The sequence below is a fragment of the Hypanus sabinus genome, chromosome 8 (assembly GCF_030144855.1).
Source record: "Hypanus sabinus isolate sHypSab1 chromosome 8, sHypSab1.hap1, whole genome shotgun sequence".
NCBI lineage: Eukaryota > Metazoa > Chordata > Chondrichthyes > Myliobatiformes > Dasyatidae > Hypanus > Hypanus sabinus.
Genome location: NC_082713.1, coordinates 133,039,614 through 133,066,692, shown reverse-complemented (window position 1 = coordinate 133,066,692; position 27,079 = coordinate 133,039,614). Strand labels below are relative to the sequence as shown.

Genomic DNA, 27,079 nt, shown 5'->3' with positions numbered 1-27,079 from the left:
CATGATATTGTATCCAGCTTGTTGTACGTGTTGCTTTGACCACAGCATCTGCAGCGTACTTTGGGTTTTGAATTTGATACCAGACTTGTCTTTTATTTTCCCCAAATCCCCATTTGGTACACAACATTGGAAAAACCTATCTTGGTGGAGATGAAGGTATGCCATTATGAAAACTGTTCTCAACATGCGCTCCCACACAAGGCATGATCTTCAGTGAAAAGGCCCTGCATCAGGACTGTGTACACACAAGTGCTCAGTGCAATGGTCTTATTTGGCCCTATTGTGTACCTAGTGTTAAACAAAAGAAGGCAGCTTCACCTTACTTACTGGAATAGGTGGACAAAGCATCCATTCCTCTAATTCTGTGGGTTCCACAGATGGATTAGATTTAGTTGCGTCTATCAAAGTGTTTAAAATGTTACCACACAGACTAAAGGAGTGATTGGACGTTGAAGAGGAAGGTCATGAAATTAGACACACTGGATGCAGGAAGCATGTTCCCGCTGATGGGTGAGTCCAGAACTAGAGGCCACAGTTTAAGAATAAGGGGTAGGCCATTTAGAACAGAGATGTGGAAAAACTTTTTCACCCAGAGAGTGGTGGATATGTGGAATGTTCTGCCCCAGAAGGCAGTGGAGGCCAAGTCTCTGGATGCATTCAAGAGAGAGTTGGATAGAGCTCTTATAGATAGCGGGGTCAAGGGATATGGGGAGAGGGCAGGAACGGGGTACTGATTGTGTATGATCAGCCATGATCACAGTGAGTGGCGGTGCTGGCTAGAAGGGCCGAATGGCCTACTCCTGCACATACTGTCTATTGAAACAAAATGGCAGAATGAATGATAACCACAGTTCCCTTACCAGACAGGAGAGCCTTGGATCGAGTGCTGCGACCAACAGTTTTATTTTCACCTGATGTCACCGTGGAGTTTTTGTGCGTCTTTTTGTGATGCTCCAGGTAGGTCTTTTTGGCAAATGCTTTTCCACAGTTAGTGCACTTGTGAAGGGAGAAGTGTTTGGTGAGCTTTACCTCCGTGCCAGACTCAGCTCCCTCAGTTCTCCTGCCAGCAGCCGCACACGAGACGGGAGAGCCGGAGGTGCTCTCGTTCTTGATGGCGAGCCTGGCTTCGTCCCTCTGGGGACCTCTCTTTGGCACTCGGTTCAGGACGAACTCGATCGGCTTCTTCACTGCCCGGCTCTCCAGATTGGCAATGATTTTGCCCAGGTAACGGGTCGACTTTTTGTGCACTACCGTGACGTGCCTGACCACATCCCTCTTGCGGCGGGTCTCGTAGACGCACAGGGGGCACTTGTAGAACTTAACATAGATGTTATTGCCATCTGTGTGCATCTTGATGTGCTTGGTCAGGTTCTGCTTGGAGGTGAACTGCCGCTTGCACAGCTTACAGTACAGCTGCTTGAAGTCAAAGCCCATGGAAAGCTTGGGCTTCTTGGGCTTGGCTTGGCCGGCTGCCACTCCCAGGCTCGAGCCCTTTGGGCTCTCGTTCTCCTGCTTCACCTTGTGCTTCACGGCCGTGACGCCGTTCCTCTCGGCCGCTTGGCCAGTGCTCTTGGGCTCAGCCTGAGGCCAGGACTTGGCGACAGGAGGCGGGGCATCCGCCAGGCCCGCGCTTTCCGCGTTGGCCGCGGGAGCCTCGCGCGGCACTGCCGCCGGCTGCTCGGGCACCCTGGCCAGGGCCTCGCCCAGGTGGATCTTGTGCACGGTCAGCATGTGGCGCTTCAGCATGACCTGAGAGCTGTACTTCCTCTTGCACAGCAGGCACTTGCACGCCGTCAGGCTGTACTCAGCTTTGGAGGAAGACTTGCGCTTGCGGGACGTGGAGACGGCTAGCGGCTCGGCGGGCGGGTCCTCCAGGCTCAGTGGCTGCCCAGGCTTGGTGGCCACGTCGGGGGTGATGGAGTCCCTCCGCAGGCCTCTGTGCACCTCGTCGAAGTGCCTGCGCACGTTAGCCTTCGAAGCAAAGAACTTGTTGCAAACTGGGCAGTTCGTATTGGGCGCGGCTATGCCGAGGGCCCTGGACCAGCCCCGGGCGGTGGACAGGGTCTGGCAGCCCCAGCTGTTCTTCGTTCCAATGTACTTCTTCAGCTCCTCCATCTTCTTCTTGTGCACCTTCCTGATGTGCCTCCGCACGCTGCGCCGGGAATTGAACGTCTTCCCGCAGAGGCAGCAGATCAAGTGGGGCGGGAGACTGGAAGTGTCGGAGGCCTCCGCCTTCACGTCGACGGACCCAGGACTCTCTTCCAGTTGCTGGGCTGCCCCTTTCTTCTTGACAACCTCTGCGGGAACCGAAGGCACAAGGCCCACATCTTCCACGGGCACCACCTGCTCCACCTCCGGCTCCTGCACCAGCACGGGACTTGGGCTTTGAGTACTGTACGTCTCGATGCTAGAGGCTGGGTCATCGACCCTGGTTACATGCTGGTACACGGCATTTTTATTCGTTTCTATGGGTTCCAGTTTAATGATGAATTCTTGATTGTCTGCTCGAGGATAGATGGCTTCCAAAAGCTCCCGTATTGTTTGGTTCTGTTTATTACTCGAATCTGGAAAATCTGAAGCAGAAAAGCAATTAGTTGGATACAGTAATCTAATATTATCATTGATTCAAAAGCTGAATTGATATTCAATCAATACAATTTAAAGTTATCCCAGAGTAATTGTTGTACTGCAGTGTGAATTATTCAAAATATTGACTACTTGTTTTAACATCTATTTCAAATCAATCAATAAACCATCTTGCTGTTGACCAGCAGGTGGGCTATTACACATTTCTAATTTCCTTTAAACTAAATAACTTTGGAGTCATTGAATTTCCATTTCCTGGATGAAAGACAACTACAAAATCAGAAACTTAAGTATCTGCAAGGCTCCGACAGCATTTGCTCACTTGATGAAATAATAAGACCATAAGACACAGGAGCAGAATTAGCCCATTCGGCCCATCCAGTCTGTTCCACCATTCCATCATGGATGATCCCGGATACCACTCAGCCCCATACACCTGCTTTCTCGCCATATCCCTTGATGCCCGGACTTATCAGGAAGCTATACCCTTCGGCCTTAAATATACCCAATGGACATGGCCTACACCGCCGTCTGTGGCACAGTATTCCACAGATTTACTACTCTCTGACTAATAAAATTCCTCCTTACCTTTGTTCTAAAGGGTTGCTCCTGGTTTTGAGGCTGTGCCCTCTAGTGCTGGACACTCCCACCATAGGAATCATCCTGTCCACATCCACCTTATCTAATCCTTTCAACATTCAGTAGGTTTCAATGAGATCCTCCGACATTCTTCTAAATTCCAGTGAGTACAGGCCCAAAGCTGCCAAATGCTCCTCATATGTTAACCCCTTCATTCCCAGAATCATCCTTGTGAACCTCCTCTGGACTCTCTCTTATAAACCACATGATTTGTATTGACTTTTACATCCCCAAGTACAGCTAATTAAGTACTTGACACTGTTATGATATAGGATACCTGAGGTCATTTGTACATGTGAAGGATCTATGGTGATCAGAATCTGGTCACCGCTTCACATTAAGAAAGGACAAAGCATTGGACAGACCTGCTATTTAGAAATCCAGGATGATCAATATCATGCCCTACCATAGATTAATTCTAGTGGGCACATCTTAGGGATCGGGAACAAACAGATTTAATTGGAGAAGTTGCACAGAATGAACATTCCAGAAAACTGATTTTATTGGCTGTATCCTGTTGAGACAAAGTGCTTTTAGCCTTTAAACTGAAAGTGGCAAGGAGATGTAATTGGTTCCCATTCAAGCACTCAAGCTGCTCCAAATGCTTTGAAGCTGATAAACTGAATGATATTTCTGCTATGAAGGAGCAAATAAGCTAAACGATATTCAGGCTTATTATCCCTCTTTAAAATCATTGACACATTTTAGTACAAGATAGCTCGTCAAAGAGGTTACAAAATAAACAGGCAGTCAATTTTGTTGTGTAGTGGGGACAAGAATAAATGAACAAATTTGAATTGCCCTCAGAATGTCCCATAGTGCTCCTGATGCAATGAAGTATTGTTGACATGGACTGTGTTATAACCCAGCAGGCAATTACCCACTTAGAATACAGAGGCTTGGAATAACCATCTAGACACGCTATTCATATTCCACCATGGTAACCGTCCTGCTTACATTTAATTAATAATCTAGAATTTGTAAAACAAAACAGCTACCCTAGTAACAATAATTACAGAAACTACCAGACTGCAAAAATCCTGCTGGATTATTAATATCCTTCAGGGAGAAAATCCGCTGTCCTTAAACAGCCTGGCCTATGCGACTGCAAACCTGACCCATGAGGCATCAATGCCCTGTGAAATGGTCCAATCGCTCTACTGTCAGAGTTGGACTGCCAGGCAGCAACTCACCAACAGTTCCTCAAGCGCAAATAAGGACAGGAAATCATTGCTGGCCTTGCAGTGACAACCAGATTCCAGAACAAAAACTGAAATAAAAAGAAAGGCAATTTGTGGACAGTAATGAAATAACATTTGTTGGCTATTTGCCCAGAAGAATTCTCCGCTGCTATTTATTAATATTGCTGAATCTCGTATGCACTGAGTAGTCAGGACAGTTTAAACCTAATACAAAATCTGCTCCTCTACAACTGCAACACAGCCTCGATTTTGCACTGAAATGTCTGCCTGCATAATCCCAGGAATGAGATTAAAATACAACTGCTGAATAACATTTGTGAAGTTACTGCATCTGACCCTGTTTCACATGTTGCAGTCTTCCCCAAGCCCCATAGACAAGGAAAATAAAATTTATCATGGTCTGTACCGGGCACTGCTCCCAAGATCTGTACCAAAATTCTCACTTTGGCCAATATGCCTATTGTATGGCATTTGTAACCCATCACCCAAATCTCTCCTGTATTGAGCCCCACCATCACCCTGGCTATCTGTAGTGGTAAATTCAAAGTGATTGCCAAAGATAAAAATCAGTGTTATCACAACAACATTTCTCAGACACATCATGGCAATCACTGCAAACCTAATGATAAGAATATCAGTTGTTTTCATGATTAACAATGTTCTCACCAATATTTCAGTTATTAGTTTCAACTATTTTAAAATTGAAGACAGGATGACAAAAGGCAAACAAAATTACTCTGCTGACAGATGAATTCACTGCTTATCTGGAGTTCTAATGGAAGGAAGTGCAGCCACATAAACTATTAATAGTTACCATAATAGTTACCACTATTTCAAGATAGGGTAGTTCAAGGTTGCTGCCTTAAACAGCTGGTAGTGCAATTTTGAGGACATTTTTTGGCAATAATCCAGAACAGAAATAAAATATTGGGCTAAAAGGTATTTTTTGAAGCGTACTTGCCTGAAGTAGAGGCAACATTCTGGAGGCAATACTTGCTCTGGTCTTAGATTTACAAAGACAACTTCTACAGGCATTAGACTCAACCCTAGATTCACAATTCAGTTGCAGAAGTAGTTCATAAAGGCCTCAAAAATATTTCTGTGTCTTACTTTTGCTACTTTAGTTGAAGATGACTCATCTAAGGTATGATTTGTATTGAACAAGCATTTTCAAGTAATTAACCATGTTTCTTTTCTATTGGGCAGAACTTAGCTCATAGCAGTGAATCCTCGGGTGAATGCGACAACAAGTGTGCGGAGATAAATAGTATAAACAGTTACAACTATTAACGAAAGAAAATAATAACCATGGTTAACAGGAAGGAGGTACAGGAGCCTCAGGTCCCACACTACCAGGTTCAGGAGTTCAGGAACTCCTCAACCATCAGGCTCCTGAACTAGTGTGGATAACTTCACTCACATCAACACTGAACTGATTCCACAACCCTTGTACTTACATTTGAGGACTCTACACCTCATGTTCACAATACTATTTATTACTTATTGATCTAGTATTATTATTTTGTATCTTCACAATTTGTTGTCTTTTGCACAATGGTTGTTTGTCTTTATATGCAGCTTTTCATTTGTTCTACTGTGTTCCTTTGCATTTACTGTGAATGCCCACAAGGAAATGAATCCCAGGGTAGTACATGCTAAGTGGACTCTCCATCTATGTTTATGATGGTAATCCCTTCTTCGTCTTAAAGCAAAACTTCAACAACTACAATTCTAAGTCTCAACTTGCCTGAAAGATGGCAGGTTTCTCACAATTCATTTTTCCAAAGTAAAATTGCAACCAATACCATCCACACAGCAACGACGATCCCTCAGTGACCTACTAGAGTGAAACCATCAAGCAATGTGACAGTAAAACCCGAGAATGAGGACCCTCCAGTTTAACCCTGGCAGATTTTCCAACAAGCAATTAACAGGACCTTCTAATAAAATTTCAACACCAGAATGCATAGCTTCTAATAATCCAGGTATTCAAATGTATAGTAGAGATTCCAGTTACCCAAGGAGCAAAGAAAGAAGAGGTGAAACACTATGATGTTATTTTGACCAGAATACAACAGAACTTCCCATATTTAGTATTTCAATAATGCCACGTAAAGTTCAACCAAACAGTTAAGTAAACATACCATTTGAAAGAGGACACCTCCCAACAGTGGAACACATCCGCAGTGATACAAAAACTAGAGCTTGCAGTCAAATCTACAGGAAGCTTACATGGAATGGAAGGTTTAGCTGAAGCTCAGAAAGGACCCTTTCCCTTTTATTATTCTTGTTTTGTTAATCACTTTTTTGTTGCTCCTTGGATTGAGTTTTACCAGTTGAGCAGGTAATCCTTCTCACCATGCACCTTTTTATTAAAATCTTTAGAAATATAACAGATAGGCTATCATCATTCATGCTATTCACATGCAAAATGAAGGGAAAGGGGTTTTCTTTGGACACACTGCATAAACACACATACAATTTTAAACTTCCTCTTCGTGCTTAACTAGTTCCCAATAACCAATAACCTCAGAGGACCAAGTTTTCCTGCGCAAGTCCACCAAACAATTATAATTGGGGAGAAATTTTGAGACTAGGCATTAAGCACCTAGTACAAATTAGACTTACAGTTCTGTAGCAGTAAAGCCCTCCTCTCCAGTGAGCACATCTACATGGAGCACTGTTGCCAGAGAGCAACATCCATAATCAAGGACCCCCACCATCCTGTTCCTCCTCCCTACTGCCATTAGGAAGGAGCCTCAGGTCCCCACCAGCAAGACCAGGAACAGTTATTACGCCTCAACCATCAAGCTCTTGAACGAGACAGAGAAACTTCACGCTTCCCAACACAGAGTTGATCCCACAAACTATGGACTCACTTTCAAGGATTCTTTAACTCATGTTCTCAGTATTTATTTCTTATTTATTTACTTGCTTGTTTGGTTTTGTATTTGCACAGTTTGCCTTTTGCATTTTGGTCATTTGTCCATCTTTGTTGTGCGTGGTTTTTCATCAATTCAGCTGTTCCTTTGTATTTACTGTGAATGCCAGAAAGAAAATGAATTTCATGGGAGTACAGTATAGATGTACAGTATACAGCATCGACATAGATGTACTTCAATAATACTTTTACTTTGAACTATTGTTGCAAAAAGTGCACTTCTTTGAAGTATCATTCATGGCCATCATACCACATGCTCTACCAGTCTGTTGTTGCCAGTACAATCTTCTATCCGGTGGTGTGCTGGGGCAATGGCGTTAACACGGGTAATGCCAATAGGCTCAATAAACTGATTAAAAAGGCTGGTTCTGTAATAGGAGTCAAACTGGACACACTGGAGACTGTGGTAGAACAAAGGACCCTACGGAAAATCCTGGCAATTCTGGACAATGTTTCTCACCCTCTGCATGCCACCTTGGCTGAACAGAGGAGCACTTTCAGTAATAAACTAAGACAACTTACTGCTCCGAAGTGTACTATACAAGGTCATTCTTAACTTCAGCCATTAGGCTCTATAATGAGTCAACTTATAGCCGGGGAAATGATGACCGCATCCCTCCCCTCCTGGTAGACTACTTGAGGAAACTTCATTCGTTCGGATATCTGTGTATTTGTATATCTGTGCACTTGTAATGCTACTGAGACACTGTAATTTCCTTTGGGATCAATAAAGTATCTGTCCATTTTGCAGAGTCAAAGTTAAGTATTCTTTTTCCTGTTGGTCACTGCACAAGCTGCAATCAGAACAAAATACGGAAGGTTTTGCATCTACATTTCTTATGTTGCTATAGGAGACCACTGCCAGATGCTTAGGGGAGTGGAATCCAAGACGAGGCACATTCTCTGCTTCCCCATTGCCACTAAGCCTTCTTACCCAGAGAGACAGAAAAACATGAATGAAGGATACAAATTTTGAAAATACCTCTCGAACGCAGGCAATCAAAATCAGACACTAACTTCATGGAGGCTTTAATTCCCTCAAAAGCGAGGAGAAAGGTGGAAGTGGTTAACCCAACCCACCTGTTGCAATACTAAATGTTTTTTTTTGGAGGAGAGGAGCATATTCTCACAATATTTTATTTTACTGTTATTAACCTGAAGGCTGGGTTTCCCAAGCCTTCGAAAACAGGTTGAGGACTGGATCCGTGGCATAACTGCTTTCATTCCACAGGAGCCTGCCCACTTACCCCAAACTCAACCACCTCACTGCCACACAGTCAGAGCCCCAGGCTCTGGGGAAGGAAAGATGAATCCAAACCTTACAGCACTCCTTCCCTTGGACTACAATAATAGATCATATTATATCCACATATAGTATTAGCATCTCCACGTATCTCACCCATTCTCACCGGACACTCGCTGTCAATCCATCTGTTAGCTGGGAAGAAGCAATCTTGATAAATGACACCTCAAGGCTATTTTCTCCGCAAATGTGTGGGAGATCTGATTTCCAAAATTCCTCTCCACTCAACCTGTTTTGGGCACGCCTAAACTCCAGCTACATTTCTGAGCCTGTTGCTACGGGGTGCTCAAGAACTGCTGGCGTTACTGCATTGGTGACATCCAGCAGAGTTCAGTGTGAAATATGTACATTATCTTAAGAAGTTTTCTGTGATGACTGTAGTATTAATTTCGCATCAACATGAGATTGTTCGGAGGAGGTGGCACTGCTTCTGCAACTGCGGATGACAGTCACCTGATAAATGAAAGGCAGTAAGACAGGACGAAGTTACTATCATTCATGTGTATCAGAAGCACCAACCTGTCACTTGCCCGGACCTCAGCAAGCAATGGATTGCAGACGAAGCGGCTGTGTACTTGTGTCTAGTGCTGCAAATCAAAGAAGAAGTGACAGTGAAAGTCACCGCTGCTCTCAGCCTCCAAGTTCACGACTGCTATTGGAGAACAGTAACATTTTCTTTTGCATCTCTGAAACAAGACTCAGTCACAGCTCATTTGGCAGGGATTTCATGTCGGACTGAAAGGTGTTATGTCTTGTTCCAGAAGATTGAGTACAGAACCAAAAAGTTTAAAAAAAAAACACTGCAGTAACTGGAAATTGAAGTAGCAGCAGAAAATCCTGAAGTACTCAACAGTTCAGGCAGCATCTGTAGAGGGACAGAGTTAATGACTTTCCATTGACCTGAAGTGTTAACTCAGTTTCTCTCTCACATACGCTGCCTCACCTATTGAGTATTACTAATATATTTTCTGCTTTATTAAAACACATAACTGTGGCTGACACTCCAGGGCAAATTCATACTAGTTCTGCACTGCCAAAGGTGCCTCCCTTCTCATGAAATGTTAAACCTGTGGGTATCGGATTTATTTTATTTTTGGTGGGGGGGGGGGGGGCGGAGTGTGATGCCAGATTAACAACTCAAAACGTCTTTAGCAGTCACTTTACAACCATACACAAACCAGAACCTGGCACTTTTAAATCACACACAGAAAATGCTGGAGGGACTCAGCAGGTCAGGCAGCATCTACGGAGAGGAATAAAGGATTGACATTTCTGGTCGAGACCTTTCAGCAGGGCTGGAAAGGAAGGAGAAGACGGAGAAGACAGACTAAGAAGGTGAGGGGAAGTCTGATAGGTGAAGCAGGCGGGTGGGGGAGGGAAGGGATGAAGGGAGAAGGTGGGAGGTGGTAGGTGGAAATGGTAAAGGGCTGAAGAAGTAATCCCATAGAAGAGAGTGGACCATGGGAGAAAGGGAAGGAGAAGGGGCATCAGAGGGAGCTTGAAATCCTTCCCGTCACCCCTTCTGGCTTCTTCCCCCTTCCTTTCCAGTCTTGTTGAAAGGTCTCAGCCCAAAACTTCAACTCTTTATTCCTCTCCACTGATGCTGCTTGACCTGCAGCATTTTGTGTGTTACTCGAGATTCCCAATATCTGCAGAACTTCTTGTGCTTTTTTTTTGTATTGCAATCATATACGTGAAGACATGTCTAATTTCTTATTACTGTCAAATAACAAACAAAAGCTCACAATGGCCTCCTTAATTGAAACTCAGAGAATTATGACTATGCATTTGGCAACACAATTTGCTTGAAATTACTTATCGCCCTCAACGACAAAGAATTTTGATCAAACTAGCCACCTCTTCAGTGAATTTAAACTTGAATTCCCAAGTTGATACAGTCTTTCTTTGATTCTATTACGCTCATTATTCAATAATAGATTTATTAAGTATGCCCACAAGAAAATGTATCTCAGGGTTGTATATGGTGACATATTTGTACTTTGGTAATGAATTTACTTTGAGCTTTTAAATATGACCTGCTTTTAGAAGTATCTTCATTAATAAAACAATGCAATTTTCTGCTGGGTGCCTTCTCAGGATTAAACTGTTGATCAGAAGTGCGGACGGCTGATGCCCCGAGGCAGCAAATCTCTGAGAGTCGACTGCAGAAAATGAAGATCTAATGTCAGCAAGTTCATGTCTACTGGAGGCCAAGGGTGGCCTGGCCAGGAACTGGAGGACTGAGTAGATGTGTGGAAGTGAGGAACAGGCTTGTTTTGCTGTTGTCCTTCTGCCACCTGTTGGGTTCTGCGCTGTTGTGCCAAACATCGTGGGCATGTAGGTTGGTGGTGGAATGTGTGGCAATGCTTGCGGGCCGCACCCGGCACATCCTTGGTTGTTCTGGTTGTTAGTGCCACAATGCATTTCACTGCACGCTTTGATGCAAGTGTGATAAATAAATCTCAATCCTGGTGATAAATCTCACCAGCAGAACAATTTGGGAAAGCCCATCTTTTAAAGTTGCCAGGTTCAATCCAGTTTGAAGATTGCCTGATCCATTAATGCTGTTTTGATTTATTAAGATTTGGTGAAGAAAGATAATACCTGCAGGGGAAAAAGGCAAATAAGCTTGATAACCCCATGTCCAAAGTGTTTGCTATTTTTCTGAATAAAGTCAACCCCAATATAGTTTATTTGCTGTGAAGGACAATGGATTCTAGTTGAATACACAATATATATACCTTCTGAAATGGGCTCAATGAAAAACGTCACTTTCATTGTGTTTGTACAGATCTGACAATTGCTGTGCAGATGAATCCTGCAGTTTCTCCACAACTTTATATTGGAGCCCAGGATATACTTGCTGACATACAAGAAATACAAGGATTACCTTGTTACTGTCGGGTGTTGCATAATTTCAGTTTTGCCCATGAAGACCAGCATTGGCCTCTGCGGTCAGACACACACTATTTGCTTTTGCTGCAGCTAAACATCAGATCAATACCACTGTCAGCAGGGAAAGCCTGCGAAATTCTGCAGGCAGGTCAGTCCCGGGGAAGCTTTGATCATTTCTAGCAGTGAACCTTTTCAGGACTTCACTCCCGTAAACCTCACTGCTGACTGATAAATTACAACACAGTCAATTTCAAAGGACATGACCTGGAGTACAACGGCTAAGGTTTCAGAGTTGGCCAGCTAGACATCATTCATCGCCCATGCTAAATCAGATTTTTGTCACTGGCATGTTGCGCAGTAATTTTGGGCGAACGGCTCCCCTCAAAGGTCCAAATACTGCTCGACATGTACGAGCCCCATCCGTTTCTGATGATACACCGTCAAAATGTTTGGCCAAGTCAGGTCTGTAAGATACAGTCTCCCATGTACAAAACCACACCCATTGCCTCTAATCAACCCCTGGCTTTTCAGATGTATGTTTATCTTGTCTCTCTGGTTTTAATAGAATTATTGCCAAGAAGACCTGTGGACTTAACCGGCTGCTGACCAACATTATCAGAAAAGCAAATGATCTTATTACATCGTTGCTTGTTGATGTCTGCTGTAACCCAAGTTCATGTTCAGATGCTCAGTCTTCCTAGGACACTGCACTGAGTCTTCAAGCAAAGACACGCCTTACAGATACCAACCATGTGACACTGCTGGTTTACAACCAATATTAGTCACATCTGATGACAGTGCCAGATTAGGTAATCCCATTTAGTATTTAGCCAAATTGTCACACAAGGCTCACTTCCCAGCATATTTTCATGCCATTTTCTCAGAAATTCAAGCACTGCAGAATTGTTTCAGAGTTTATACTTACTTGGAATAGCTACCGCTCCCCTTTCTTCTGTCAAAACACATCACCCATTCACAATGCCTTGTAACCTTACACCTTAAATTTGGCATTTTTCTTGTGATGCTTCCTGCTGTGTCCCTCTTGTAACCCTTTCTTTTCTACACTGCACAAGTCATTGTTACATCTGCCTGATGTTGGGTCGCTTTCGTAAATTAATCATGTCACAAGAACCTGACAACCGTCACTCAATTATTCACTCAAGTGCCTTGGTATTGTTAAAAAGAATCCTACTTCTTTTGCTGTCAATCTCCCTGATTGCCATTGTCACTCCTGGTGAAAACTGTTCGTGTTCTTGTGGCTTTCAAAACATTATTACCTGGTGGGCAGTAGAGGTCGAACAATTTCACAGGTAACGGCAAGATAGGCAGCCAATCTCATTCTGCGTTAAGGGTACCAAACTAGTGCAATTGGGGGCCCCTTTGCTGCAAGGCTGGTTTCAAATCAATAGACACTGTTCAATATACTGAGTACTCATGGTTCCAGAAGGCATAATGCATACTGCATCCAGAGAGGAGTTCACAGCAAATTTCAGGCAAACTCTGACCATGTGATGGGTGAAACAGCTCTGGAGCTAGCTTTCTGCTGACCCAGATTCCAAGTAGAAAACTTGCCAAGGTAGCACTGGTACATTTGGTAGAATGACTGTCACACAGAACCAGTGACCCGGGTTCAATCCTGTCCTCCAGTGCTGTCTGTGTGGAGACTGCACATTACACTCATTTTCTACAAATGAGGACTTCCTCCCATGTGCCCATGACGTGTAGGATAGTTGGATAACCGGCCAGTGCAAATCACTCCTGGAGTGTGAATGAAAGGTGGAGAGGGGGAGAGGGGGAGAGGGGGAGAGGGAGAGGGGGGGAGAGGGGGAGAGGGGGAGAGGGGGGGAGAGGGGGAGAGGGGGGGAGAGGGGGAGAGGGGGGGAGGGGGGAGAGGGGGAGAGGGGGAGAGGGGGAGAGGGGGAGAGGGGGGAGAGGGGGAGAGGGGGAGAGGGGGGAGAGGGGGAGAGGGGGGAGAGGGGGAGAGGGGGAGAGGGGGGAGAGGGGGAGAGGGGGAGGGGAGGGGGAGAGAGAGAGAGAGAGAGAGTGTGTGTGTGTGTGTCTGTGTGTGTGTTGACTGAGGTAATTAAAAATTCACATGTGCAGGTTTAGAACATAGAACCATACAGCAGGTAAACAGGCCCCTCGACCCACAATGTCGTGCCCAAATAATTAAATTAGTAACTAAATACCCAACTAAGCACTTCTGCTCACACAATGTCTGTATTATTTCACTTCCTGCATATTCACGTTTCTATCTAAGAGTCTCTTGAATACCTCTGTTGTATTTGCCCCCAACACCACCCCAGGCAACATATTCCAGGCACCCACCAGTCTCTGTGTAAAATATGCCCCACACACCCGCTTTGAACTTGCCTGAAATTCATGCCCCTTGTTATTACACACTTCAAGTCTGGTAAAAAAATACTACAAGACCGTGAGATGTAGGAGCAGAATTAGGCCATTTGGCCCATTGAGTTTGCTCTGCCATTTCATCATGGCTGATCCATTTTCCCTCTCAGCTCCTGTCTCCTGCCTTCTCCCTGTATCCCTTCATGCCCTGACCAATCAAGAATCTATCAACCTTTGCCTTAAACATACATAAAGATTTGGACTCCACAGCTACCCGTGGTAAAGAATTCCATAGATTCACCAATCTCTGGCTAAAGAAATTCCACCACATCTCCGTTCTAAAAAGACACCCTTACATTTTGAGGCTGTGTCCTCTGGTCTTAGACACACCCACTATCAGAAAAATCCTCTCCGCATCTACTCTCTCAATGTCTTTCACCTGTCAATACATTACAATGAGGTCAGCCCTCATTCTTCTGAATTGTAGTGAATACAGGCCCACAGCCAGGAAGTGCTCTTCATATGACGAGCCATTTAATCCTGGTATCATTTTCGTGAACTTCCTTTGAACCCTCTCCAGTTTCAGCACATCCTTTCTAGGGTAAGGGGCCCAAAACTGCTGACAATACGCCAAGTGAGGCCTCACCAGTGCTTTATAAAGTCTCAACATTACATTCTTGCTTTTATATTCTAGTCCTCTTGAAATTAGTGCTAACCACATTTGCCTTCCTCACCACTAACTCAGCCTACAAATTAACCTTTAGGAATCCTGCAAAAGGACTTCCAAATCCCTTTGTGCCCTAGTTTTTTTGTATTTTACCTCCATTTAGAAAATAGTCAACCCTTTCATTTCTTTTTCCAAAGGGCATGAGCATACACTTCCCAACACTGTTTTCCATCTGCCGCTTCATTGCCATTTTCCTAATCTAAGTCTTTCTGCAGTCTCCCCATTTCCCCAAAACTACCTGCCCCTCTACCTATCTGCAAACTCTGCAACAAAGCCTTCAATTCTATCATGCAAATCATTGACATATAACATAAAAGATTTGGTCCAAACACACACCCCTGTGGAACACTATTAAGTTACCAGCAGCCAACCAGAAAAGGCTCTCTTTATTCCCACTCTTTGACTCTTGCCAACCAGCTACGGCTTTATCGAAGTTAGAATCTTTCCTGCAACACCATGGGCTTGTAGTTTGTTAAGCAGCCTCATGTGTGGCACCTTGTCAAAGGCCTTCTGAAAATTCAAATACACAATATTAACCGATTCTCCTTTGTATACCCTGCTTGTTAGTTCTTCATAGAGTTCAAACAGATTTGTCAGGCAAGATTTTGCCTTGAGGAAACCATTCTGACTTTGGCCTTTTTTGTCATGTGCCTCCAAGTATCCTGAAACCTCATCCTTAATAATCAACTCCAATATCTTCCTTACCATTGCGGTCAGAGTAACTAGCCTCCAGTTTCCTTTCTTCTGCCTCTCTCCCTTCTTGAAGAGTGGAGTGACATCTGCAATTTTCCAGTCTCCTGGAACCATTCCAGAATCTAGTGATTCTTGGAAGATCAATACTAATGTCTCTACTATCACTTCAGCAATCTCTTTCAGAACCCTGGGGTGTACACCATGGTACAGGTGACTTATCTACCTTCAGAGCATTCAGCTTCCCAAGAACCTTCTCTCTAGTGTTATGTACCCCATAACTGGGTGTCTTACCAGCAAAGAGAGAAGTATCAGTTGGAGTCTGGTGGTACTATTTTCAACAGTGTTTATTAGTAAAATATACAAAACAATATCAATGCAAATATACAGATAATACACGTTAGCAATACTAAACCTAAAAGTGTGGGTATAATAATAATAATAATAATCAATAATAAACAAGCTCTATCATTGTCTAGGGGATAATGAATTATTATGGGAGAGTATAAAGTTCAGTTCAGTTCATGCAGGCTGAGGTAGTTGTTGGTCGATATGTAGTAATTGTTGGAGAGAGAGAGGGCGATCAAACAGTGACAGCTACTGTCTTGCAAACCTTCCTTTACGATCTTGATCCGTCGATGTGTTGCTGTGACCATTCAAGTATGACCCCTCTGTCCTTTAGCTAGACCGTTCTTCCGTGGTGGACTCGTCACCCAGGCAAGGGTGGACTCACACACAAGCCCCCACCGGCCTTGCTATAACCACTGTGAGTGAAATTGACCGATCCGTTTGGTCCCCAATGCCCCACACTTTCTCATGGGTTTCTGATGCTCACTAGTGCGTCTCCTGGTTTGTCTGAAGGGTGTCTCCCCAGACCTCACTTTTATCCCTACTCACAGGGTCTCAGGTGTCAATCAGTTTTGAATGGCATAGCCCATCAAACCACCAGCCCATTCCCGCTGTCCACTGAGGAATTTTAATGAGCAGGATGGTACCACGTAATCAGCCCTTTCCACAGCCATAAGTCTTTCAGGGGTCATAACATGGTGGATAAACTTAATTCTCTCTCAGGCTGTTATCAGTAACAGATGTCCTGGCCTGTTTTCTTTTGTCTCTCTTACTCTCTTGTTAGCAGCATCAAAATAGTAACAGTTTGCGATTCTCCAAAAGTGGGGGGCATGGGCAACTCTGCACCCTTCTGCCCATCAGAGTTGTTCATCCTTCGTAACACTAGTAACGGTAACTTCACGCACTTTATGAGCACTGTTAGTGTCTTCCACAGTGAAGACTGATGCAAAATATTTATTCAGTTCATCCATGTCCTTGTCCCCCATTACTACCTCTCCAGCAACATTTTCCAAAGATCCGATATCCACTTTTGCCTCTCTTTTACACTAAATGCATCTGAAGAAACTTCTAGTATCCTCTTTAATATTAATGGCCAGCTTACTTTTATATTCTATCCCATGCCTTCTGAATTGCCTCCAGAAATTCCAGTCATTGCTGGTCTGCCATTAATCCTGCCAGCATTCCTTTCCGATCAATTCTGGGCAACTCCTCTCTCGTACCTCTGTAATTCCCCTTACTCCACTGTAATACTATTTTAGAAACCTCTATTAGATCTCCCCTCAGCCTCTTTGTTCCAGAGATATCAAACCAAGTTTGTCCAACCTTTCCCCATAACAAAGACAGTACCCTAGGAAACCTCCCCAAAACTCAACATCCTTCCAGTACTGGGGCCACCAGAAAAGAATGCAATACTCCAGGTGAGGCCCAGCTAAAAGCTGAAACTTAACTCCCTATTCTTGGACTCAGTTCCTCGACTAAAAGAGGCAAGCACGCCACATGCCTTATCATTCATCAGCCTGTGTAGCCACTTTCAAGAAGCTATAGGCTTGGACTACAAGATCCCTCTCCACATCAATACTGTTAAGTATCTTACCATTCTCATCTTGCCCAGCAATCTCATCTCTTGCCTGTCTCAATAACCTGGGGAATATCCCATCAGGCACAGGGGTCTCATCCACTTCAATCTTCTTTAAGAGATCCAACACTACTTCCTTCTTCATCTCAAAATGCCCTAGCAAATTAGTTCACTCCACACTGATCTCCCTATTTTTCACAAATAACTACTAAAACAAAGTACTGATTTAGGACCTCACCCACATCCTCCACCCTCCAAGTTCACACTCCCTTCCTTTACCTTGAGCGGTCCTACCTGCTCCCTATCTATCCTTTCTCTTGACATACAGAACTGTGCAAAATTCTCAAGCACATAGGCAGTATATAGGTGGGGTGCACAGTACAGGTGACCCCCGTTTTTCAAACGTTCGCTTTACGTCAACACGCTGTTACGTAAGACCTACATTAGTTACCTGTTTTCGCTAACAGAAGGTGTTTTCACTGTTACAAAAAAAAGACAGCGCGCGCCGAGCAGCCAAGTTCCTCCCCCAGAACTGCATTCTAGCAGGCATTGCTTAAGCACATGCCTGTGAGCATCTGTGCTTTATGTCGATTTATTTTGTGCATCCGTTAGCAAGATGAGTTCTAAGGTATCGGAAAAGCCAAAAAGAGCTCGTAAGCATGCTACACTTAGCATAAAACTAGACATAATTAAGTATTTCAATCGTGGTGAACAAAGTAAGGATATACTGTAGTGAGCTTGCCTAAAGGTTTGTGGAAGTTGACGAAGATGATGTTGAAGCGGTTTTGACATCCAATGACCAAGAACTGAGAGATGAAGAGCTGATGAAGAGGAAAGGATAACAATTGAAACCGAACACAGTAGCAAACAGCCTGAAAGTGAAGAAGTCCAGGAACTGAACATGAAGCAATTGCGTGAGATTTTCGCTGCGATTGACAACGCTGCAATGATTGCAGAAAAGTATGACTTTAATTTTGAAAGGGTACGTAGGTTTAGGGCATATTTGCAGGATGGTTTGAGTGCTTACAAAGAACTATGATAGAAAAATGCGCGAGGCTAAGCAGTCAAGCATACTGTCATTTTTCAAGCCTTCCACATCAGCCACAGCAGACGATGAAACTCGACCTTCGACACTGAGGCAGACAGACATAGAAGGTGACCTGCCTGCTCTGATGGAAACAGACGACGATGAGATGACACCCCAGTGTCCCACCACCCCAACCTCCGATGACTCAGCCTAACATACCATCATCAGTGTGTTCACTGTCTTCCCGATTCCAGTAAGTGAAACTACACTGGCAGTACATTATTTCTACTTTATATAGGCTGTGTATTTTTATGTGTTATTTGGTAGCTTCATAGCTTAAAGGTAACTGGAAAGAGTGCTTCTGCCGGGAGCGCTTGCACCGTGTGTTTTTGCCGCGAGTGTTGCCGAGAGCGCTTGCGTGAGATTTTCGCTGTGGTGGACAGTGCTGCAATAATCGTAGAAAAGTATTCCTACATTATATAGGCTGTGTATTTATCAGATCATTCCTGCTTTTACTATATGTTACTGTTATTTTAGGTTTTATGTGTTATTTGGCATGATTTGGTAGGTTATTTTTTGGTTCTGTGAACGCTTACAGATATTGCTCATATAAATAAATGGTAATTGCTTCTTCACTTTACGACATTCTGGCTTACGAACCGTTTCATAGGAACGCTCCACCTTAGGATAGCGGGGGAAACCTGTACTGTATTTGTCAACATGGAGCAGAAAGCGAGTTTGTAAATCTGATCAGGGGCAAAGAATGGCAAGGGTGCAGCACTGCAGGAAGCACTTCTTTGCCACTGCAGGGCAAGTGGCAGAGAAGGAGTGCCAGGGCGGGGAGTGACACGGGTGCAGATACACCCAGCCCTGAGACACCAGGCAAGGTCATTTGGTTCCAAGTAATTGGTTTATCCTTTATGACAGAATGTCTCTCTGGTGCTTCCCACTCCCTCCTCTCTCCCTTCCCCTTTTCACAACCATGATTCCCCTCTACCTGCCCCCTTCCCACTCTCAGTCCACAATACAGACCCATATCAGAATCACCCATAGGTCATGAAATTTAAATTTTTTTATTGAATCAGCAGTACAGTGCAATAGATAAAATTACTATAGTACTGTGCAAAAGTCTTAGGCACCCAAGCTATGTATATGTGCCTAAGACTTTTGCACAGTACTGTGCTTTATGAATGCCTTGGAATTCTCTATAATCCTCATTACCGAGGACTTTTCATGACCCCCTCCTGGATTTTATAATTCCCTTCTTAAGTTATTTCATGGCTTCAAATAATCCTCAAGGATTCTGTTTGATTCTAGCTTCCTAAATCTTAAGTACATTTCATTTTACTTCTTGTTTAAGTTCATTACCTCTCCCAGCATCCATGGTTCCCTTTACCTTGCCATCCTGTCCTTCCTTCCTTACTGGAACTTAATACCCTGTAATCTCTGCAGCAGACCCTCCACTTGTCAAACGTGGATTTGCCCAAAAGCAGCTATTCCCAATGAACTCTCCCTAGACCCTACACAATACTCATGTAATTTGACCTGCTCTAATTTAATACTTTTCCACAAGGTCCATACTTTTCCTTTATCTAAAGCTATCTTAAAACTTAAGGAGTTGTGATCTCCGTTCCCAAATTGTTCTCCTTCCGTAAGGTCAGTCACCTGGCCAGGCTCATTACCAGAATTATTTAACTTAGATTCATTGTTTCCAACTCAATCTGAACAAAACAGAATTCTAAATTTTAAATATAACCCTCAGTGGTGGCCAAGTCTTAGTTTCAGTTTAATTTTGGCAAACTGTGTCAAGGAAAAGTTTCGCATTAACATTCAGACAAAATCAATGTCCCAATGAAACAGAAAATTTACTTTTATAACAGACCTGCAACGTGACACCTCTTTTGAATTACTCTCACTGCAATCTGCAGCATGCAATTTCCCTTTAAGCAACATATTTTTAAAATCGACTTAATGAGCTACAGATTTCATGACCTTCAGACGACTCGGATTCATTGCCATGGCTGGAAGCGAGGTGGGGGGGGGGGAGCTCTAAGCCATGCTGGAGCACAGAAGAAGGAGGTCCACTCTGCCCAGCATCTTATTAGCAAATATGCAGTCACTGGAGCATGAAATTGAGGACCTGAGGGCAAGATTGGTGTTCTGAAGGGAACTGTTGTGCCCTGTCTTTTACCGAGACATGGCTTACTCAGAGAATGCCAGATATGGCAACCAGACCCGAGGGCTTATCGATACACAGGATGGTCTGGATTGCCGATTCAGAAAAGGCAAAAGGTGTAAGTGTATGCTTCATGATGAACTCTATGGTACGCTAATATGGTGGTTTTGTCGAACTATGTGTTCCGCCGACCTTGAACACCTAACAATCAAATGCCATCCATTCTATGTATCAAAAGAATTCACCTCCATGATCCTGACCACAATTTGCATACCACCACCGTCCGATTATAATTCAGCACCTGAGATACTGCAAGATGGCAACCCCAAACAAGAAACAATCCATCCTGATGCATTCCAGATCATAGTCAGGGACTTCAACCAGGCTTGTTGGAAGAAAACCCTGCCAAATTACCATCAGCATATAACCTGTAGCACCAGAGGTCTCAACACGCTAGACCACTGTTATAATAAGGTATGCCTACCATTCCATGCCCAGACAGCATTTCAGGAAATCTGATTACACGGCTGTCCTTCTCCAAGCTGCAGACAGGCGCAAGGCGCCAGAGATGAGGACAACAAAGGGATGGTCACAGATGAGCAGCTACAGGATGGCTTCAAGTCAGTGGGTTGGGCCACGTTCAAAGACTCATCTCTTCAGCACTGTTGTCATGGACTTCATAAAACCATTTGTAGATGAATGCGTCCCCTCAAAATCACTCAGAGTCTTTGCCAATTAGAAGCCCTGGATGAACCACGAGATCCACAATCTGTCGAGGACCAGATCAGAAGCATTCAAGTCTGGCGACCAAGAGAAATTACAAGAAGTACAGGTACGACCTCTGGAAAGCCAGCTCACATGCGAAGTGCTGGACTAAACTTAGTCAAGGAAAGATGCTTGACAGTTGTGCCAAGTTTTGAATATTATCTCCTCTTAAAAAGTAAAATCAAGCAACAATATGGCTTAGCTTGCAGATGGGCTCAATACCTTCTAAGCTCACTTTGACCATCACAATCTCCCACAACTCTCAGTGATCCTGTGACTTCAGTCTCTGGGGCTGTCATCCAAGTCGGACAGTAGACTGATGGAAATCATCAGGCCCAGACTGGGTACAAGTCCTAAACACCTGTGCTGATCAGCTGGCTGGAGTGCACACTAAGAGTTCTAAGCCCTCACTTCAGCAGTCTAAGGAACCCAACTGCTTTAAGCAGACTCCATAGAAACATGGAAATCTACAGCACATCACAGGCCCTTCGGCCCACAATGTTGTGCCAACCATGTAACCTACTACAGAAACTGCCTAGAATTTCTCTACCACATAGCCCTCTATTTTTCTAAGCTCCGTGTACCTTTCTAAGAGTCTCTCAAAAGACCCTCTTGTATCCACTGCTGTAACTGTCACTGGCAGTGTATTCCACGCACCCACCACCCTGTGTGAAAAACTCACCTCTGACATCCCCTTTGTACCTACTTCCAAGGACCTTAAAACTATGCCCGCATGTGTTAGTCATTTCAGCTCTGGGAAAAAGCCTCTGGCTATCCACACGATCAATGCCTCTCCTCAGCTTATACACCTCTATCAGGTCACATCTCATCCTCCGTTGCTACAAGGAGAAAAACCCAAGTGGACTCAACCTATTCTCATAAGGCATGCTCTCCAATCCAGGCAACATCCTTGTAAACCTCCTCTGCACCCTCTCTATAGTATCCACATCCTTCCTGTAATGAGGGACCCGAACTGAACACAGCACTCCAAGTGGGGTGTAACACAGGTGGCTAAGAAGAACATGGCAACCTGACTCAATGACCATCATCCAGTAGCACTTACATCCATAGTGATGAAGTGTATTGAGGGGTTGGTAATGAAATATATCAACTCCTTCCTGAGAAGTGACTTGGATCCACTATGATTTGTTTATCGGCACAAAAGGTCTGCAGCAGATACCATCTCACTGGCTCTTCACTCGACCCTGGAACATCTGGACAGCAAACATGCTTACATCAGGATGCTCTTGATCAACTACAGCTTGGCATTCAATAGTATCGTTCCCTCAAAACTAATCAATAAACTTGAAGGCTTTGGTCTCAATACCTCCTTGTGCAATTAGATCCTCAAATTCCTCACTTGCAGACCCCAGTCTGTTTGGATTGGCTACATCTCCTCCACAATCCCCATCAGCACAGGTGCACCACAAGGCTGTGTGCCTGGCACCCTGATCTACTCACTTTATGCTTAAGTACAGCTCCAATGCCATATTCCAGTTTGCTGACAACACCACTGTTGTAGGCCAAATCAAACATGGTGATGAATCAGCACATAGGAGAGAGATTGAAAATCTGGTTGAGTGCTGCCACAGCAACCCCTTACTCAATATCAGCAAGAGAAGCTGATTATTGACCAGGACGAGGAAACCAGAGGTCCATGAGCCAGTCCTCATCAGGGGATCAGAGGTGAAGAAAGTCAGCAACTTAAAATTCCTCAATGTTACCATTTCAGAGGACCATTACTGGGCCCAGAACTTAAGTGCAATTAAAATGAAAGCATGGTAACACCTCTACTTCCTTTGAGGTTTGCGAAGATTCAGAATTATATCTAGAACTTCGACAGACTTCTGTAGATGTGTGATGGGGAGTATATTGACCAGCTATGTCACAGCCCGGTATGGAAACACCAATGCCCTTGAACGGAAAATCTTTCAAAGTAGTGGATGTGGCACAGTCCATCATGGGTAAAGCCCTCCCTCCATTAAGCACATCTTCACAGAGCACTGTCGCAGGAAAGCAGCATCCACCATCAGGGACCCCCACCAGCCAGGTCATGCTCACTTCTCGCTGCTGCTATCAAGGCAGTCAAACCAGCAGGTTCAGGAACAGTTAATACCCCTCATCCATTAGGCTCTTAAACCCAAGGGGAATACTTCATTGAATTTCACTTGCCACATCACTGAAACTATTCCCACAACATAAGGACTCACCTTCAAGGACTCTTCATCTCATGTTCTCAATATTTATTTATATTATTATTACATCTTCCTTTTTGTATCTGCAGAGTTTATTGGCTTTTGCACACTGGTTGTACGCCCAGTTGATGAGATTTTCTTGAACCGAAAGTTGGCAGGATTTATACACAACCAAAAAAAAGGAAGGTTTGTTTTGGCAATAAAGCAACAATTCTGTTTATGTCCAGTGATCCTTAATATTAGGTGAACTTAAAACACAAACAACTAACAAATGTCCAGCTTTTAAAAACTCAAAAGATGCATATCCATTCATTGCAGACTGACACTTCCATTGTATCCTGGATAATGGACTACCTGACTGGCAGACCACAGTATGTGCAGCTTCAGAGACAATGCTACACGCAGCACTGGCGGCCTACAGTGGACGGTATTGGCTCCCTTCCTGTTTACCCTGTATACTTTGGATTTTAGATACAACACTGAGTCATGTCATCTGCAGAAATTCTCCGATGATTCAGCAACAGTCGGGTGTATAAAGGGAGGGCGGGAGGATGAATACAGGGCCCTGGTGGAGGACATTGTCAAATGGTGCAAGCTGAATCATCTGCAGCTCAACATCAGTAAGACAAAGGTGATGATAATGGACTTTAGGAAGACTAAGCCTGCACTGCTCCCTGTTACTATTGATGGTGAGGACATGGATGTGGTGAGGACCTACAAGTACCTGGGGGTGCACCTGGATGACAGACTTGAGTGGAGCACCAACACAGAGGCTGTGTACAAGAAGGGTCAGAGTCACCTCTACTTCCTGAGGAGACTGCAGTCCTTTGGATTATGGAGGCCACTGCTTCACACGTTCTACCAGTCTGTTGTTGCCAGTACAGTCTTCAATGTGCTGGTGTGCTGGGACAATGGCATCAACACAGGTGATGCCAACAGGCTCAATAAATTGATTAGAAAAGCTGGCTCTGTTATAGGAGCCAAACTGGACACACTGGAAGGTGTGGTAGAACAAAGGACTCTACAGAAAATCCCTGCAAATCTGGACTGTTTCTCACCCTCTGCATGCCACCTCAGCTGAACAGAGGGGCACTTTTAGTAAAAGACAACCGCACTGCTCCAAAGAGAGCTCTATGAGTTCATACTTACCCTCTGCCATTAGGTTCTATGAAGAGTCAACCTCTAGCTGGGGAAGTGATGACCCCCTCCTGTTGGACTGTTGTCACCTCTGTTCGGCTCTGTTTACCACACCCTGCTATTGCAGACACCCTGTGCAATACTACCATCACTTCTTATCTGGATGGTGTGAATGTAGACCCAATACTGTATGATATTACAGTAATTCTTGCACTAACATCTTATCAGTGTGAACTTGGAAATCTTGTTAATCTTACAATCTTTGACTTGTAAATCCTGTGCATCTTATTTTAAAGGTAACTTTTTTATTCTTTCTTACTCCTCTTCTAATATTTGTATATCTGTGCAGTTGTAGTGCTCTGTTCCTTTGGGATCAATAAAGTATCTAACTATTGATTCATCATGGGTATTGTATTTGGGTATGCCCGTAAGAAAATGAATCTCAGAGTTGTATATGGTGACTTAGATGGATTTTGATACATTTTCTTTCAAGTTTGGGCTTGATAGAACACTTGATTAAATAAAATGATACCACACAATATAATGGCTGTAGCAGACATGACTAATTAGTGCCATTTCATTAGCATTCTGTACTGCACGAGAATGGTTCCAGGCCAGTTTCAGTCACTATTAGACTTAGAAAGCGTACATTCATGATCTGCAATCAGATCAGTTGTAATACTAACAATTATAACAAAACTTGAGGGAAAATATCTAATTTAACTCAGCCTGTGAATGCTTCAACACAAGTTCCCTGGACAATTACTTTGTGAAACAAAAATTACATCTGGTAGAGACGTGCAAACCCACTTGAATGAAACGCAAGTGTTCAAACCTGAATCTTCAGCAAATTGCCACATGATCAGTTCCACTGGGGCAAGATCAAAACCTCTGAAGAAAGCACAAGCAAATCATGCATGTAATAAATCAAAAAGCTAAGTGTAGACACACTGTTATTAGAAAGTAATATGCTGCTCATTGTAAAGACAGCCACTTTGCCCGGAAAAAACAGCTTTTATATATATATATAAAAAAACTGCAATACCTATTAAACTAACACACTTATTATAAGCACCAATGAGAATTAATCATGGGCTTCACATTTCCTAGCATTGGATTTCCATGGGGATGTTCACAATATTCCATGTGTCACAACTTTGTAATAGTAGAAGCATTTTATCCCACTTTCTTCAGGAAATGAGCGAAGTAAATCCCAGCTTGAATTTTCAGCAAACTGCCACATGATCAGAATTACCAGGGGTTGGGTCAAATCCGTCCAGTCCCCTTGGTCTGAAGATCATATCCCCAAGATAAATGAAGGGATGAAAGGGAAATACTGACTGAGATTTGGCTACTAAATGAACACTTCATATTATATGGACCAGAGGACTGAGAAAGATTTTGGGGAGACTAAATGCAGAAGGATTAAAGCAACACATTCTCAGGGTAGCAAGGCTCCGAGTGTCATTGGTTTCAACTTCACCATGTATAGTGAAGAATGTACCACAAAAGATGGGAACAGTATGGCTGGTTCAGTCTTCTCTGTCATTCACAACTGATCCAAACTCAGCCCCAGCTCCATTTCCAAGCCTGTTCCCTGGAACCCTCGATTTCCCTCTGGACCAAAACTCTCAACAACTCGGCTCAACATGACACTTGCAGGTTTCAAGTTGATGGAACCCTTCAAAAATCTGGAAAAGTTTAGAAGGGATATCCTCAGAGATATTCCAAGTCACAAGGAAGAATGCCATTAGGTCCAGAAGCCCATTTATTTGCCTCGTACCTTTCCTCCAGTTATAGTAATGATAGTGAGTTCCCAGCTGCCTCCCCTTTTCCCACGATTTTCCTGTATCTCTAGCACACTTTGTGTCTTCCAGCATGAAGATAATTAAGAAAAACTGTCTGTTCAAAGTCTCTGCCATTTCTTTTTCCTCATCATTATAAAATCCCAATGTCAGAATATGAGAAACTACACTGTTATCTGGAAGATCTCTTACTGTCAGTTATTCTCATCTCTTAGCCATTTACTCTCATGTTGATTGCTGCCCCCTTTACTCAACCTTTGCTGGCATCTAAACTTTTGTTTTCCCTTTTCCAACACTGGCCTTCACAAAATTATTTGCAGTTTCTCTCCCCGGTCTGATGCCATCTTAACTTTTCTTGGTTAGCTACACATTGGTACTTCTTCTCATAAAGCCTATTTACTTTGTCAATTAGAAAAAGCTTTCAATATTTATATCAGCAAAAATTCTGAAGATCCAATCAGATCCTGCTGACACTAATTACCAGGCAATCAATTCCAGCCACTTAATTAGCTGTAGTAGAGGTTGTTTTCTATTGACCAGCACTAGAAAAGGAAGCTCAAGGTTAAAATTAGATTCAGTGCAAAACTCAACTTCTAAATCCCCTAGTCACGTATTTCCATGATTATTCCTTGTACAATCAGAATTGTGTAGAACTGTATTCCATGTGTTGCCTCTTGCATTTATACAAACTTTACATTCAATGCTGCATAGAAAAGGT

The 27,079-nt window shown here is 43.6% G+C and overlaps 1 protein-coding gene across 4 annotated transcripts in view; it reads right to left on the bottom strand.

The window, feature by feature from the left end:
* znf800a (zinc finger protein 800a) overlaps window positions 1-27,079 on the bottom strand; it is a 137,907-nt gene that overhangs the window by 10,236 nt on the left and 100,592 nt on the right. For all 4 annotated transcript variants that reach the window (XM_059977889.1, XM_059977891.1, XM_059977890.1 and 1 more), the window contains one exon: window positions 861-2,573. In XM_059977889.1, the coding sequence (XP_059833872.1) occupies window positions 861-2,573 (1,713 nt within the window). The remainder of the gene's footprint in view (window positions 1-860; window positions 2,574-27,079) is intronic.